This window comes from Dendropsophus ebraccatus, chromosome 6 (assembly GCF_027789765.1).
Source record: "Dendropsophus ebraccatus isolate aDenEbr1 chromosome 6, aDenEbr1.pat, whole genome shotgun sequence".
Taxonomy (NCBI): domain Eukaryota; kingdom Metazoa; phylum Chordata; class Amphibia; order Anura; family Hylidae; genus Dendropsophus; species Dendropsophus ebraccatus.
This window is the reverse complement of record NC_091459.1, coordinates 26,099,396-26,117,813: the sequence shown is the minus strand read 5'-3', so window position 1 is coordinate 26,117,813 and position 18,418 is coordinate 26,099,396. Positions and strand designations below refer to the sequence as shown.

At 43.6% G+C, this 18,418-nt stretch overlaps 1 protein-coding gene across 1 annotated transcript; it reads left to right on the top strand.

Moving 5' to 3' along the window:
* The first annotated feature begins 16,089 nt into the window (after positions 1-16,089).
* Positions 16,090-16,428, top strand: LOC138795184 (cytochrome c1-like). Its single transcript, XM_069974177.1, has one exon. The coding sequence runs from the start codon at positions 16,090-16,092 to the stop codon at positions 16,426-16,428; it is 339 nt and encodes a 112-aa protein (XP_069830278.1).
* The last annotated feature ends 1,990 nt before the right edge of the window (positions 16,429-18,418 follow it).

Sequence of the window (18,418 nt, the reverse complement as noted above, 5' to 3'; positions counted from 1 at the left end):
AAAGAACTTTGCTTCGCTATTATGGTAAATTTGCTCTTTCCTAGTCCTAGTGAAAGAAGTAAAAATCTTTGGAAGTTAATTAGCTCAGTTGTTTTATTTGGTATTATGAACACTCAAGCAGAAGTCTATGTGGCTGCTATAGACAATTGCTCCACTTTCATTGTCACCAGTTTTAGCACATTAAACTTAAAAACAAATCCCTCACAATGGGATGCAAAATCTCCAGGTGTTCAGGATCATTGAATAGACTGTACAAACAAACCACTGGTCTCGGTGTGAGCGCAGAGTGAAAGCACCACAGGCCTATTTCAGATGAAAATGTGGGATTACATGAGTTGTTCAAAAAGTAAACAGTAAAAACTTTGCCTTTTTATAGTAACAAATGTAAATAGGAACCAGCAGAGAAAAGAAGGAAACATGCTATATGTGTTAATAAAGAGTTAATTTTTAATGACTAGTGAACAATCTGAAATAATATTGTACACTGTGTCTCATGTATCAATGGGATGGAATTTAAAGAGGTTTTTAAAAGATTTTTTGAACTGATAATACCACAAAATATTTAAATTTAGTATTAGGGTTACGGAATCCGTGTGGATAAGTTCCGACGCTCGTACCAGTTCACGGTGGCGTTCATATCCGCCGGCTTCATAGACACCATTCTATGGCCGGGCCGATTCTGTTGTCCGCTGAAAGAAATGACATGTCAGTTCTTTTGTCGGAAGGTGGAATCCGCCCAGCCATAGAATGGTGTCTATGGCATGGGCGGAGAAGCATGCCGCCTCAAATGGTAATTAGTGACGAAATCCGCCGGTACTTATCCATACGGATTCTGTAGTGTGAACCTACCTTAAATAAGAGTTTTCTAGTTGACGCCATTTTGGTTATCATGGAACCTCGGGCCTATGGGTTCAATAAAAAGTTTACAAACAAAGTCTTAAAAACTATATAAAAAACACCTGTACAAAAAGACAGAAATACTATAAAAAGTTAAATTTCAGAAAACCCCAGGCATTTTTATACTTTGATATAAAGCTGCCTAGTTTCAAGGGAAACGTCATGAGTAGTTACATCCAAATGTAATATCTTATATATAAATGATTGTATAAATATTTAATTTTATTTCTCTCTCAGCCCTTTTTTTATTTATTATGGTTTTGAATGAAGAATTCAACAATGTGTTAGATTATCCTTCCCCAATAAATAAAATTAGATTTATCTAGTAATCATCTTTATATGTTCTATACTCGATATTACCTTTGGATTGGACCTTTGGACTACTAGCCTGATCTCTGGCTTAATTTGCCTCCTTTTAAATTGTTGCAACTGATTGATTTTCTGGTCTTGACCCTCTAGCTCTTACTGATTACTCTACGGTTTTGTCATCACTATTGCATTTTACTACCCAATGGAGATTACTCCGAGGACCATTACCTAAGTATCTAACTGGTAAGTCTGAACCTTATGCATGGGTCCCCGGTGAAAAATAGGAGGATCCCTTAGACTCCTCACCTTCCTTTAATCAACACAAGACCAGTTGAACTGCAAAGTTCCACTTTGTTGAGGTATATCAGCCCAATAGTAATATTACATTCACATAACAGAGATTGTTAAATGCTTCAGGCATATAATGCCTGTATTCCATCGCTCCTGGAAATCATATTTTCTGATAGTTATTTTCTGTTCGATGGGGATATCTACCACCAATTTAGGGGGACCGCTATGGGGATCCCATGCGCCCCCACTTATGCATATCTCTTTCTGGGATGTTGGGACTGTGCTCTTCCCATCGAATGAGACAGAGTGGATAACTAACATTACACTCTAGATGAGTTATGTTTTTATATTGTGGTCAGGCACCAGGGAAAGATTCCTTGCCTTCGATGAACAGAGAATAACAATGACCGAGTTCTTTGGTTCACATGTGAGATCACCAGAATCCAATGAATGAAGCAGTGGGTGGGACTATTAAACAGCACAGTCCCGTTCAAAATTCAAAGACATATCCAGGTCGCACGCCATGTCTGCATGCCGTTTACCATGGCAGACAACAAAATGTTCTTCTCCCGACATCCGGTCTCCTGAGGAGTCATTCAGGTAAAACGCGTTGAGACCAGCTTGTTCGAGACATGACAGACGGATAAGTATATCAGGGTCCAATGGACAACTGTATATATTATACCATCTGCTTAAAGTTTACTGCTCCTTGATATCATGTATACAGGGGCATCAGTCAGAATGTTTTTTATGAATCTATTTCTGCACTTTATTTCACTATACTTGTTAATGTAGTTCCCTCCTGTGAAGAATAAGAGGCGACAAGACATATGACTACCACTTTATGACGCTATGCAGAATAAGACAACTGTCATTTAGTTATCTTACTCTAGTGGCAAGATTGGGCCATAAGTTCTTTAGTTAATCTGGTGAGATAGCCTCCCGTAGGACAGGGTAAAGTAGAAGGTTTAGGGATAGGATTCAACATGGGTCTACCCTTATAAGGGTGCTTACTTTGCCCAGCACAGGTTAGTAAACAGTCTGGAGTTAGGGATAGCTAAGGGTCAAACCATATATACTGTCGGTATCCCTTCCCCTCCACTTTACACACATATATCTCTTGTGGGCATCTGGTATGCCCCCCTTCTCCGCCCAACTGCTATTCCCATCACCCCCTTCCCCCTAAATATCATTATTAACCCCTTGAGGATCAAGCCCAAAATGACCCAGTGGACTGCGCAAATTTTCATTTTTGTGTTTTCGTTTTTCCCTCCTCCCTTTCTAAGAGCTCTAGCACTTTCAGTTTTCTATCTACAGGGCCATGTAAGGGGATGTTTTTTACAGGAATAGTTGTACTTTGTAATGGCGTTTTTCATTCTACCATAACATGTATGATGGAGCCCCAAAATTATTATTTATAAGATATAAATTGGTGAAATAGTAAAAAAAAAATGCACTATATTGTAAAAGCGACATGATACCATTATTCTATAGGTCAGTCCGAACACAACCACATGCAAGTTTACACAGATTCTTTAATGTTATATTTTTTTCTTATTAAATCCTTTTTTTTTGCAATTAATTATTAATAAGGTGGCCCTATTGTGACGCTTATAACGGTCTTAGTTTTACACCTACAGGGCTGCATGGGATGTCATTTTTTGCGCCATGATCTCTGTTTTTTATTAATACCATATCTGTGTAGTTCGGACGTTTTTATCACTTTTAATAAATTTTTTATGTATATAATGTAACAAAAAACGGTGATCCTGGCGCTATTTTCCCTCTTTTCGTTTACGCCGTTTGCCATATGTGATGACGATTGTTATATTTTAATAGATCGGACAGTTATGAACGCTATGGTATATAATATGTTTATTTATTTATTTTTATATTTTTTATTTATCTAATGGGAAAGGGGGTGATTTTAACTTTTATTGGGGGAGGGGCTTTTGGGTACTTATAAAAACTTTTTTCCCTTTTTTTTTTACACATTTTAAATCCCCCTGGGGGACTTTTAAATACAATCCTCAGATTGCATACACAGTACAATGCTATGCCATAGACATAGCATTGATCAGTGTAATAGGCGTTTGGCTCATTGAGCCTGCCTGTGGCAGGCTCAATGAGCAGAATGCTGATCAGACAACACTGAGGCAGGTAGGAGACATCTAGCAGTCTGATACAGCAATCAGGACCCCCGCAGACAAGGGACTGCCTCTGTCACTCACACTTAAACGTTGCGGTCGCCCCACGATCGTGGCGTTTAAGGGGTTAATGACACGCTGCAGCCTGTCATTAACGTGAGGGCCAGGCTGCTCACTGCGGCTGGCCCCCACCTCCTATGAAGTGTGCTCCGCTTCGGAGTGCACTTCATAGCTCAGGACGTGCCGGTACGCCCAGGGTGGTCTGGGAACAGGCACCCATGGCATACCGGTACGTCCTTTTGTCGCCTAGGGGTTAATGCAGGATCACGGTTACCTCTAGTGAAAAGGTATAGCTATCCTTGCCCGTGGTGTTAGCTTGTGACATGCACTCCTGATGTTACAATGTAGCGGTGCTGTGGTTATTCTTTTTTTCATGTTTTGTCAGTGTTATATAATTTGAAAATGTTTTGTGATAGAGGTCACATAGTTTTATGGATACAATAATAAAGGTTATGTTTTAGTTTCCATAGTAAGTCATTGTGTTGTCATTCCATCCTCAACGAGATTTCATAAGGATTTCCTGAGCATTTTCAAAAAAAGACAGGGAGTCGCAGAACAAATCTATACAGTACACTACTCACAGAAAGTTAGGGATATTTGGCTTACACATGAAATGTATGGAAAGCGTAAAATATTCACGCTACAGTAATATTATATCATGAATGTAGGGAACTTAAGTAGACGGAGGCAACGGTGATTTCCTCAATGCAAACAGTTTACCAACAACAGTGATGGATATATCCCAACAAAAATGTCAATGACTTAATAACTAGAGATGATCGAACAGGGCCGTGGTTCAGGTTCGTACAAACCCAAACCATCGGCATTTGACTCCCGCTGCCTTCCCGTTCCGTGAGGAAGGTGGAGATAGCCCGAGTACCTCCTGGAAAACATGGATACACCCTAGGTAATACAGCAGTGGGCTAGTGTTTCACTTGGGCACTTGTCACGGTGACCAAGAATGGTGATACCCACCCCCAGACACACTGTCACTGGACTTTGTAAGGGTGCAGGGGTAGAATAAGGAAAGAGTCCAGTATAACTGTGCTTAAGATCTTCAGTAAGGATGAGCAAACTTTTGAAAAGTTCGGTTCAGTTCGATCCGGCGAACTTTCGTGAAGTTCGGATTCGCACGAACGAACCTAAAATGAACCTTGCTATAAGGGCTGAATAATTGCAGCTACAATAATGGGAGTCTGATAGGGTATAGCTTCGTTTAGTTGCAATTGCTATTACAATGAAAAAAGCGGAAAAAATTAAGTGCAAAAATAGTAAAAAAAAATTAGCCAAGGTGTAAGTGATAACACGGGACATAGGACACAAAGTTCCTTGGACCCAGTAGGGTGGAAAACAGACATTTGACAGTGGAACCAGCAGCAGTAATAGTACTGTATTGGACCCAGTATGCTTGAGAACAGACAATTGACGGAGGAGGAGGAGGCAGCAGCACTTGATTGCACCCAGGCCAGTATGATTGAGAAGAGACTATTGGAGGAGGCGGCACTACTTGATTGCATCCAGACCAGTATGGTTGAGAACAGACTATTGGAGAAGGAGGAGGAGGCAGTACCTGACTGCACCAAGGTCAGTATGGTTGAGAACAGACAATTGACGGAGGAGGAGGATGTTTAGCCTTGGGGTGGTGTCCTGGGAATCCTTGCTGATGATGTTGTTCAGCGCACTTTCCAGAACACGGACGAGTGGGATGATGTTGGTGATCCCATAGTCATGCCTGCTTACAAACAAAGTCGCATCCTAAAAAGGAATCAACAATTGGCAGGAAATGTTCGAAGAAACCTGTGCATTATGAGGTTTATCACATGTACAATGTTCCTCCCTTTTGATGGCTACAACACTTCCCATCGTTAGTTGTCATGGGGTCAGCCATTCATATATCTCCTCCCTGATGGTCCGGAGGAGCTCCTACCCACTGTGGCTCCGTTCACCCAGGCTCACCAAATGGAGGACAGCCTAAGAGCGCCGGGCCTGACATTGTTGGTAAGGCACCGGGGCAGGTTGGACTGCAGTCAAAGCGGCGAAGGTTGCAAGCTGGTGGAGGCAGAACTTGTGCATAACTGGCCCCCTAAAGCACCGGGGAGGTGACAGTGGCAAGAATGGGCCAACTTCCTGGTGGTCTTCTGGGGGAATGTTGACCCAATGGGCAGTTACAGACATGTACTGCCCTTGCCCATAATTAAAGGACCAGACATCAGCACTCGGGTGCACGGTGTTGGACACCAAGAATCCCAATGAGTCGCCAACATTTTTTTTACACAACTGTGCAGTGATGGGACAGCTGATGGGACTTTTTTTTTGGCTGGCATAGTGATGGGACTTTTTTTGACAGTTTTTTTTTTTGTTTAACTTTTTTTGTTGCGGCTAAACAGGGTTCTCCTATTTTATTTTTTGAAGCTTTAATAAAGTAGATCAGGTTGAACACTGAAGTTGCTTTCATGTGTCTTGGTTAATACTCACAGACAGCTGTCACATTACATTTTTGATTAGGCAGCACCCAGGTATATCTGAGGAGACTAATTTAAGGTCTCACCCTAACAGGGGTGACGTCACACATCTTGATATTCACAGAAAACCAGGATACAAGGGATTAAGGAGTAATAATCCCTTGTATTCGGGTCTATTCTGTGTTTTTATTTGTTATTGTTATTTTAACCAGATTTGTTACGAACTTTCTCAAAGTTCGGTTTGGTAACGAACCGAACTTTTTGCAAAGTTCGTAACGAATCTGGTTCGTTACGGTTCGGTTTGCTCATCCCTAATCTTCAGTGCAATACAAGAACGATTAAAATGAGTGCAAACCAAAATCACAACAAATTGGAATGCAACAATGTCCTTTCTTTTAATGTACAAAACAGAACATTCAACTTGGGTGCATGAAGTGGAGACAGTAGGTTAAGAAGTATAGTGGAGTTCAGTTGGTAAAAAAGGAAAGCTGAGTTGGTTTAGGCACTGTCTTGAGAACTGTAGTACAGTACTCTCCCGGGATGGTTTTAAAATGTTTGGTGTAGAAGAACAAACTCGTACTCAGGGTTAAGATAAGAAGGAAGATATATACTGCCTTTTGCCAAACATGTCCATGTAGTGTCGGGTTTGGTAGCACAAGTCCCAGGGTTGCACAACTGGACAAAGCTGACCTCTCAAGATTCCCAGAGTAGACCAAGCAATATCCAATGGAGTACTTCAGCTTATGCTTTTTGCTCCACTGCATCCACCTAATCCTGTCCTTAGCAGTGGCGCCGCAATGATGAGGCGACCTGAGTCGTCTGCCTCAGGCGGCGCCACCAACTGTCTTCATGGGGGCAGCATTCAGTGGCAGATTATAATATGGGCGGTTCGGGCGGCCGCCCACATTATAATCCGCCACTGATTGTACCATGTACCGGAGTCCCCCCGCGCCCGGACAGCATCTGTAATTAGATGCTGGGAGCAGGGGAGACTGTATTCATAAGCGCCGCGCTGTAATGGATCAGCCGCGCGGTGCTGTTACTACAGAGCGGCGCTTATGAATACAGTGTCCCCCGCTCACAGCATCTAATTACAGATGCTGTCCGGGCACGGGGGTCTCTGATACCGGCATTCGCCTTAGTCCCCCCGCTGATGTGCGGCTGCCGGAGGTGTCCCATCCTGTCCCCGGCAGCGCGCGCATCAGAGAGCTCCCCGTGCGCCGGAAGTCACAGCCACAGGTGCACGGGGAGCTCTCTGATGCGTGCGCTGCCGGGGACAGGACGGGACACCCCCGGCAGCCGCACATCAGACGGGGACCAGACCAGAGAGGCTCGACGGGGGAACGGATGGCAGGTGAGTTATGTGCTGTTTTTTGTTTTATCTGCTGTGCAGGGGGGGGGAACCATCTATAAAGGGGGGGGAAGAGGGGGACCATCTATAAGGGGGGGGGACCATCTATAAGGGGGGGAGAGGGGGACCATCTATAAGGGGGGGAGAGGGGGACCATCTATAAGGGGGGGGGGGAAGAGGGGGACCATCTATAAGGGGGGGGACCATCTATAAGGGGGGGGGAGAGGGGGACCATCTATAATGGGGGGACCATCTATAAGGGGGGGAGAGGGGGACCATCTATAAGGGGGGGGAGAGGGGGACCATCTATAAGGGAGGGGGGGAAAGAGGGGGACCACCTATAAGGGGGGGGGAAGAGGGGGACCATCTATAAGGGGGGGGGGGAAGAGGGGGGCCATCTATAAGGGGGGGAAGAGGGGGACCATCTATAAGGGGGGGAGAGGGGGATCATCTATAAGGGAGGGGGGGAGAGGGGGACCATCTATAGGGGGGCATCTATAAGGGGGGGAAGAGGGGGACCATCTATAAGGGGGGGGAGAGGGGGACCATCTATAAGGGGGGGGGAGAGGGGGACCATCTATAAGGGAGGGGGGAAAGAGGGGGACCATCTATAAGGGGGGGACCATCTATAAGGGAGGGGGTAGAGGGGGACCATCTATAAGGGAGGGGGGAAAGAGGGGGACCATCTATAAGGGGGGGGGAAAGAGGGGGACCATCTATAAGGGAGGGGGGAAAGAGGGGGACCATCTATAAGGGGGGGACCATCTATAAGGGAGGGGGGAGAGGGGGACCATCTATAAGGGGAGGGAGAGGGGACCATCTATAAGGGGGGGGGGAGGGGGGAAAGAGGGGGACCATCTATAAGGGGGGGGGGGGAAGAGGGGGACCATCTATAAGGGGGGGGGAGAGGGGGACCATCTATAAGGGAGGGGGGAGAGGGAAGAGGGGAACCATCTATAGGGGGGGGGGAGAGGGGGACCATCTATAAGGGGGAAAGAGGGGGACCATCTATAAGGGGGGAAGAGGGGGACCATGTATAAGGGAGGGGAAAGAGGGGGACCATCTATAAGGGAGGGGGGAGAGGGGGACCATCTATAAGGGAGGGGGGAGAGGGGGACCATCTATAAGGGGGGGAGAGTGGGACCATCTATAAGGGAGAGGGGACCATCTATAAGGGGGGAAAGAGGGAGACCATCTATAAGGGGGGAAGAGGGGGACCATCTCCTAAAAGATCAGCACCCTCCTCTCCTGACATCCTCTGTGCTGCTGGGACTTCTCCTATAGGATTAGCACCCTCCTCTCCTGACATCCTCTGTGCTGCTGGGACCTCTCCTATAGGATTAGCCCCCTCCTCTCTTGACATCCTCTGTGCTGCTGGGACCTCCCCTATAAGATCTGCCCCCTCCTCTCCTGACATCCTCTGTGCTGCTGGGACCTCCCCTATAAGATCTGCCCCCTCCTCTCCTGACATCCTCTGTGCAGCAAGTGACCAAACATTATGTTTATTGGGGACAGCAGTGGGGGGGGGGGGGCAGTAGTGGATTATAATGTGGGCGGATTGATGGGGGGAGGGGGGGGCGTCATTCTATAGTTCGCCTCGGGCAGCAGAGAGGCTAGAATCACCCATGGTCCTTAGAGAAGTTCTGATACCTGGTGTAGGCAAGGTTAATCCTAGGTGACAGTTACCCCACCTTTGGATTTAGCATCGTATAGTTAGCCACTATAAGAAATCTGAAATCACTTGTTCCTGTTAGAGGGTCTGGCCCTCAGGCCAGGCCTGGATATAAGCTGCAGCAGGAACTATGTTCTGACTGTGTCTCTGTCAACCATATACCCGACAAAAGACCCTCCCACAAGGAGCTAACTAGTTTATATAAGGGTTACCGGGACTAACCTCCTATTGGTGGGGAAAGTGCGGACGGAGTGAGGTGTAAGAATGCGATAGGTGATGACAGTGTGAGGCACCCGAACCTGTGATTGGACAGAACAGTAACAGTGAACACAGAGGTTAACCCTTTTTCCTCCTTTAGCTGTGCATAGCCATAAGGGAGAGTGAGACACCAAGTGGTGATAGTGTAAAATAACACCCATCATCCCAGAGTGTGACAAACAGTTAGCTTTTTAATAGATTTTTAATAAAATCTTGTGGCACACCTTTACTGGGACATTACACATTGTCATCTATGTAGATGCAATTAGGTCTGTGTTGTTCATGCAGAGGCAAAATTACTGGATTAATGATATTATTCAAGTAGTATGGGCTTGTCACTCTGCCATTCAGTTCTGTATTGACTAGACACACCTGCTCACATTGTAACACCACCAACAAGTACTACCTAAAAAGTTCCTTGTTAGAGTACAGCAAGTTGTGCCGAAAGTACTGAAACATTGAACAGGTGAGCTTAATGAGACCTTCTCTAAACCTTTAACCCCTTAACGACGCATGACGGGTAAACCCATCATGGGGCCGTTAAGGGGGATCAGAGAGGGCTTCCGGCGTTAGCCCTCTCTGCAGCCCACGGTCCACTGTTGCTATGTGCAGCCAGAGACCACAGGTCTTAGCCGCCACGGCCGAGTGCCGCGGCCGGATAATTAACTATTGAAATGCAGCTGTCAAAGCTGGCAGCTGCATTTGAATAGTATCTGTGCCCCCTTTGCCTGGTGTCTAGTGGGGGATCTCCCCCCGCGATGCGATCGCGGAGGGGAGATCCATAGTAATAAGCCGGCCGGGGCTCAGCGTTGGAATGGCGCTGATCCCGGCTCGGTAATCTATGTAGATGTCTGCTGCAGACCATTATAATAGAGCACCGATCTGATGGATCGGTGCTCTATTATATACACAGCATTGATCTCAATGGGAGATCAGTGCTGTGTATATAGAAGTCCCCCAGGGGGTTCTAATTACTGTATGTGAAAAAAGAATAGTGTTTTTATTAATAAATACCCCCTCCCCTAATAAAAGTCCAAATCCCCCCCCTTTTCCATTTTCTAAATAAAAATAAATAAATAATCAAACATGTTTGGTATTGCTGCGTGCGTAATCACCCAAAATATTAATTTATTTAATTCATGATCCCTCACGGTAAACGGCATAAGCCCAAAAAACTTCCAAAGTGCAAAATTGCGCATTTTTGGACACATCAAATCCAGAAAAATTGTAATAAAAAGCGATCAAAAAGTCGCATATGCGCAATCAAGGTACCGATAGAAAGTACACATCATGGCACAAAAAATGAAACCTCACACAGCCCCATAGACCAAAGGATAAAAGTGCTATAAGAATGGGAATAGAACAATTTTAAGGAACGTTTATTTTCTGTAAAAGGTTTTAATTTTTTCACGAGCCATCAATTAATATAAAAGTTATACAAGTTGCATATTGTTTTAATTGTCCTGACTTGAGGAACATATATAACATGTCAGTTTTTTCCATAGGACACACGGCGTAAAAACGAAGCCCCCCCAAAGAAAAAGAATTGCTTTTTTTTTTTTATTTCACTGCGCATATAATTTGTTTCTGGTTTCGCAGCATATTTTTTGCAAAAATTTAGCCTGTCATTGCAAAGTACAATTAGTGAAGCAAAAAATAAGGGCTTATGTGGGTCCGTAGGTATAAAAATGCAACTTCTATGGCCTTATATACACAAGGAGGAAAAAACGAAAACTCAAAGACGAAAATTAGCCCGGTCCTTAAGGGGTTAAATGCACATGTCCAGTGTACTTTTTGCCAAACTTGCTGTTCTCCTAATTTGTACAACATGTCATTAATATATTGTGTAGATATTTGTCCACAATTTTTTTTTATTTGAGATTATTCTTGTCTATACATAGTGCCAAAAATCTGTTTTCCCTTTATCCTTTGTCTACTTTCTGCCAAAATGAAATCAGTTTCTGTCTGTTTTTGCCTGTGGCTATTCTTTCTGTTTTGTTCAACTGCACCTACACAGTCTAACAAACTTGCACATAGACCTTTTGATATGTCATGAAACAATTCCTCTGGGACCTAATTATCTGACCAACTGAAATGCCAGCTATAGTGATTTTAGGATGAAAAGATCGGACTTCAAAAACAGTATTACCCAGTGTTAGCTCTAAGTGGGTGCAACAACACCGCTAACTGCGTTAGACATTGGATTGAGATCGAAAAATACCAGCTTTTAGTGTCTGAAAATTGTCAATTGTCAAAGTAGTGGCCATACAACAAAATACTATTCAAAAAATAATTTTGTGAAAAAAAAATTGTGATCTTCCCACCAAGACACAAAAAATAAAGAGTGCTTTGTCCCCATTCAAAGTCCAGAAAATAGAACTGGTCATTAACTCCTTTATAGTAAAGGAGGAAAGCGGCACTGAGGAATCGGTGGTGCTTGTGGTGGATGCAATCCAGGAATAGGTAAAGAAGAAACTCAGCACTCACCAATAAGTTGTTTTGTTCATTCATTCAGTACCGCATACCACCACTCAGGTGCGCGGATCCTCAGCCGCTTCAATCTCTTAACCCCTTAACCACCAAGGGTGTAAATGTATGCCTTGGCGTCGTTAAGGGCATTTAGAGGGGAGCCACGCAGCGACCGCCACGATCCCGGGTGCTATCTGCAGCCCGGGACCACGGCAATTAGCAGGCACGGTCCGATCCCCATGCCTGCTAATTAGCCTTTTCAATGCAGATGTGATTGCGGAGAAGCGATCCCCGCATCCGCTGTGGCCAGGTGTCTGCGACATAATGACGCTTATGCCGACTCGGCAATCTATTGCTTTCGACACCAATCTCATTGATCTATGCAGTATATCTATACTGCATAGATCTCAATGAGAGATCAGAGTAGTGATACTAGAAGTCCCCCAGGGAGACTTCTAGTAAGTGTGTAAAAAAAAAAGATTTTTTTTTTTGTTATTGATAAATTTTTTGATAAAAAATCCCCTTCCCTAATAAAAGTCTGAATCATCCCCCTTTCTCCATTTTATAAATAAAAATAAATGAATAAACATATTTGGTATCACCGCGTGCATAATCGCCCGAACTATTAATTTGTTTAATTCCTAATCCCGCATGGTAAATGGCGTAAGCGGAAAAAAAAGTGCAAAATTGCGCATTTTTGTTTGCATCAAATCCAGAAAAATTGTAATGATAAGTGATCAAAAAGTCGCATATATGCAAACAAAGTACGGATAGACAGTAAAGATCATGACACCAAAAATGACAGCAGCTTCCTGTGGAATGACCTCTTCAAAGTTCACAAAGTATGCTTAATGATTTTTTACATTCAGATTATGAGAACATAGTCTGTCTGTTGTCGTCTATGTCCATGAGTTCTGCTGTAAAGTATGTCACTAAATGCTGTTAAGAACAGCCCAGGCAAGATGGTAACCCCCATAACAATGTCAGAAAATAGTCAGAAAATAGAAACAGATTAGAAAAAAAAAAAAAAGTTTTAGTATCTGACTCTCATCAGTAAAAGAAAATGTAGGTGACACATTTTGCTTTTGTGAGAATCCTTTTTTTTTTTTTTTTTTTTAGACACAATAGTAATTAGTAATAGAGGAAGTAAGATAAAAAGTTCAGTGATGTGAATTTGCAGTGTAATTACCTCAGTCAGCAGTCGATGGACCTCCACCCTGACTATCTCATCCTGCCTCATCAGAGAGATGTTATTTGTACTGTCCCATGTTTTTATAACAATTCTACGTTTTCATCTAGCTTGCAAAAATTATCCCACCTAGTTTGGTGCCTCGTTAAAAAAAGGGGGGTTATAAGCATAACAGATTAGTATAATATGTCTTTTATTGTTATTTTTTGTGATGGGCTATTTTTTATAAAAAAAAAAATGTTTAAAAATGTTTAAAAACATCACGGAAATGCACATAATTGAATCTTGTGCTTGTTTTTAATCAATAGAGTCTTTAAAGAACTGTCAGCGCTTGTTGCTGGAAACCCTACTTTTACTCATTATATTTTCATGCCAGCTACTTCTTCCTTCTATCTACTCACTGGCCAATCCCTGCACTTTGTTTTAGAAGTCTCTATCCATGTTACTCCGAAGAAAAAAATGTTTTTAAATCAACTGGTGTCAGAAAGTTATACTTAGATTTGTAAAATTACTCCTATTAAAAAAAAAAAAAACTACAGTACTTATCAGCTGCTGTATGTCCTGCAGGAAGTCTGACGCAGTGCTCTCTGCTGCCACCTCTGTCCATGACAGGAACTTTCCAGAGCAGTGGAGGTTTTCTATGGGGATTTGCTCCTGCTTTTGTAAGTTCCTGTCACGGACAGAGATTGCAGCAGAGAGGCCCGTGTCAGACTGGAAATAATACATCACTTCCTGCAGGACATACAGCAGATGATATGTAATGGAAGACTGGATATTTTTAAATAGAAGTCATTTTTCAAACCTGTATAACTTTCTGACACCAGTTGATTTTTAAAGAGACTCTGTACCCACAATCTGTCCCCCCCAAACCACTTCACATACCTTCGCATAGCTGCTTTTAATCCAAGATCTGTCCTGGGGTCCGTTCGGCAGGTGCTGCAGTTATTGTCCTAGAAAACACCTTTTAAACTAGAAACCCCGTGCCCAACAGCCGTGGCCTAGATTGTGTATGCATTAGGCTTGCACCACCTTTCTGTCCCTCCTCCCTACCCTCTTCATCATTAGGAATGCCCCTAGAACATTTTCTCCTGTCTAAACATTACACAGGTGCCTTAACAATCCAGCCCATGTGCCGTGCTGACACAGGTGAGGAATAGGAGACAATCTGCCTGGAGCATTCCTAATGATGAGGAGGGCGGGGAGGAGAGACGGAGAGGTTGTGCCAGCCTAATGCATACACAATCTAGGCCACGGCTGTTTGGCACGGGGCTGCAAGTTTAAAAGTTGTTTTTTAGGACAATAACTGCATCCCCTGCCAAACGGACCCCAGGACAGATCTTGGATTAAAAGCAGCTATCTGAAGGTACAAGTGGTTTGGGCGGGTCAGATTGTGGGTACAGAGTCACTAAATATTTTTTTTTCCCTCCACAGTACCCTTTAACAGCTTTTTCAAGCTAAATTAAATATACAGTGGTACCTCAGTTTACGAGTAACCCAGATTGCGAGTGTTTTGCAGACTTTCAAAAAATATAGCTTGGTTTACGAGCAGAAATTTGCATTACAAGCTCACTGTACTGTACTGGTGTGTGGGGGTCTGCATAGTGTGGTGTACTCTGACCCTGGAAGTCTCACCTTCCAGATAACAGCACATCCACTTCAGGACAGGAATCAGGTGACCTGCACAACATGCATCGGGGGATCGGATCCACACTAGCTGTGCAGGAGATGGAAGTTGTGTGCACAGCTACTTTTTTCGTTGGTGAACCCGACTGCATAGAGGAGCCAAAATCCCTGTCAGCTTGGCCATAATCAACTGTGCATGAGGCCGAATCTTCTGCTCCTGCTTGTAATGGGACCCGACTGTGGAGGTAACCAAGCTCCGCTCCCTCCACTCCATACAGTACTTTAGTACTGTACCTTCTCTGCCCCAATAGCAGATGGGGAATCCTGCCGCTATATGTTTGTATTGGGGAATGGACTGTGGATGTTACTGGATCTCCGCCCCTCCGCTCCATACAGTAACTATAGTCCCCCTTCTCAACTCCAGGATAATACTGTAAGTGATTTGAGAGGCCACAATCTTAACCCAAATGCAGTGACCCTCTCTGTCCTGCAGCCTCTGTCCAGTTTTACCTGCCTATACAGTAACCTAGGTTAACCCTTGCAATACTGTACTGTTTGTGGTTACTGCACACACACAAATCACAAATTACGCAGGTACGCAGGTGACTTTCTCATTACTCTGCACCCTCTCATCCCACCCATCATAATTTAACCCTTGCAACTCTGGCTACACCAGGCAACCAGCACTAGTACTCTACTGAATAAAAATGATACATTTTGGGGTGCGGAACCAATTGTCTAACTTTTAGTTATTTCCTATGGGAAAATGTGCTTTGATATAAGAAGGATTTGGATCACAAGCAAGTTTCCAAAACCAATTAAGCTTGTAATCCAAGGCACCACTGTAGATCTAATTTCAGCTATAAGGCACATATAGAGGACATAAAAATTTATATTTTAACTGAAAACAAATTTAAAAGTTGAACATGCCTAAGGGTATGTTGACACTGAGCAAATAGGGTGGAATTCTGCTGCGTAACATGATGTCCCTCCGTGATGTCATTGCTGTCTAGGCCCCACCCCCATCTAGGTCAACACATTCCAATGGCTGCCAAGGAGATGGGGCCTAGAAGCCGATGATGGCACGAAGGGGCGTGGCCTAAGGCACCAGTGTGAGCAGGGCTAAGAAGCGCTGCAGACATGAAGCCCTGCCCAGGTGGCACAAACCACCGACCAAAAAAACATTTTTCACTGGACCAAGCACCAAGAAATCCATAATAAAGTAAGGTATGAAAACTGCAGAATTTAGGCTTTACAGCTGTGTGGATAAGTCCTCATACAATAAGGGGGTAACAGTATCACTTTAAGTTGCAGCCAGTGCATTTGTGCAACTGCCAGAGGGCAGCCCAGAAACTGCAGACATGGAGGAAGCCGCAGGAAAGTTACCAGCAGAGGAAGCCGCAGGAGAGTTAACAGCAGAGGAAGCCGCAGGAGAGTTACCAGCAGAGGAAGCCGCAGGAGAGTTACCAGCAGAGGAAGCCGCAGGAGAGTTACCAGCAGAGGAAGCCGCAGGAGAGTTACCAGCAGAAGAAGCCGCAGGAGAGTTACCAGCAGAGGAAGCAGCAGGAGAGTTACCAGCAGAGGAAGCAGCAGGAGAGTTACCAGCAGAAGAAGCAGCAGGAGAGTTACCAGCAGAGGAAGCCACAGGAGAGTTACCAGCAGAGGAAGCAGCAGGAGAGTTACCAGCAGAGGAAGCCTGAGGTAATCACTGGGGAGGTGGAGCAGAGAACATGACCGTGTGAGTGCCTTGACAGCTGCACATCATTGGGTGCCAACCACCAGCATTACAGCACCCCACCGATAAGACACTGATAACCTCGGCCATCAGTGTTATAAACTTTGTTAAACTAGTGTTATAGCCTCTGAGATACCTTTCAAAGACTCAATTATACTTGAGATTGTTTTTGTAGCCTTTTACCCAATCAGTGCGCTATCAATCACATAGACATCTATAAAGCCACTTATGTCCTAATTGTATATACGTGTATAATATAAACCACACCCATGACCTTGTCAGCACTTAGACTGTTCCTGAGTCATCTATTCACTTCTTTTGTATGTCATAATTTTATATAGCTTCACTTTTACTACACCCGTCTACCTGTCCAGGCTGTTTGGTAGGTTTTTGCTTGGTAAACTGGATAAATTCAAATTAAACCAGTTTACAAGGTATTGCCGGAGATTTGCAACAAGTATACATGAAGTACAGAGCTACAGCATATGGTCCTCACGTGGTAATTAGTAATTACATCCCATTTACAATGTACTCAAGCAGAAGAAACCTAAGTACATCTCCATTAAAAAGGGACAGTACTTTGGAGTAGGACCCACCAAATAGACACTGTTGCATGAGTGTAAAAAGTGGAGAGGGTTCTAACAGCACCAATAGTTCCAATGCTGAGTGGTGGAGGGAAGTACACTGGAAGGGCCACAATCCCAGAGGTAGCCCACTGTAAACGTGTGAAGAAGGAGGTCCAACAACATCCAAACAGGCTTTTATCTTCAATCTTTAATTGAGCATCCAAGTAAAAAATACAATGTTTTAACTCAAGTATATCTTTTTCATATACTTGACACAGACTCCAGATGGAGTTGAAAGGTTCTATTGTTTTTTTTTACTTGGATGCTCAAATAAAGATTGAAGATAAAAATCTGTTGGGATGTTGTTGGATCTCCTTCTTCACACTGTTGCATCAGTGCCTGCCTTTAATTTAAAGTGTCCCTGTTTTTATAACTTTCAAAATCTAAATCAACAGTAGATGTGATATAAAACAAGTTTGCAATATACATTCATTATTTTTTTTGCTGTTATCATGCTGTAAAACAAAGCTGTACTTACCAGAAATCCCGGTCCAGTCTCCAAAAGGCAGATTTCCTGACTCGTGCTGGTTGAAAAAAAGAGACTAAACCCAAGAATTCGGGCCAGTAAAGAGAGTCCCGGCTCAATGTGTCCATCAATCACATGACTGCCTTCTCTTTGTGAGTGCGCAGATAGTCTGGGATACACAGCACTTCCTGTTTTCTGACTGTTTCCTGTTTTTCTAGAAAAAAAAGAGTCAGTAAACAGGAAGTGCCGTGTTCTCCATGATAACAAAAAAAAAGAATGTATATTGCAAACTTGCTTTATATCACACCTACTGCTGATTTAGATTTAGAAATTTATAATGACAGTGACACTTTAAGCCAATTTCTAGTGTAAAATTGTGAAACCATCAGTCGTCGGAGGCCACTCCCACCAAGCTTTGCACATTTTTGTGCAAAATAAAACATTGCATCCATATATCTTTCCAACTCTTTGATCATGTTGGACTACTATATCTTGTGTAAACAATAGGTCAATATTTCATATATCAAATTCCTTCTGACGGTTGTCACTTACATCCCTTCTTTCTGCTGCTGCAGAATCGCTGTTAACCATACATTTACCACAGACATAGACTTTAGTCCGGGACTTGACCTGCTTGACTTGTCAGCCCTCATGGTCAATCGAGGTATACATATCATTATCAGATCCTCTGGTTTGGTAAGGTGCAAACTCATTTAACATTGTTCCTGTGCTCCATTGATTGCTGTCTTGGATTTTCTATATAATATTGGGCCCCCAATGTACAGCCCCCATATAGTATTAGGCACTTCTTTTTAGATCCCATATAGTAGTAGGCACTCTCTTTTGTGCTGACCCCATATAGT

Excerpts from the sequence above, each read along its gene's own strand:
- LOC138795184 (XM_069974177.1), top strand. The coding sequence starts at position 16,090 with ATGGAGGAAGCCGCAGGAAAGTTACCAGCAGAGGAAGCCGCAGGAGAG.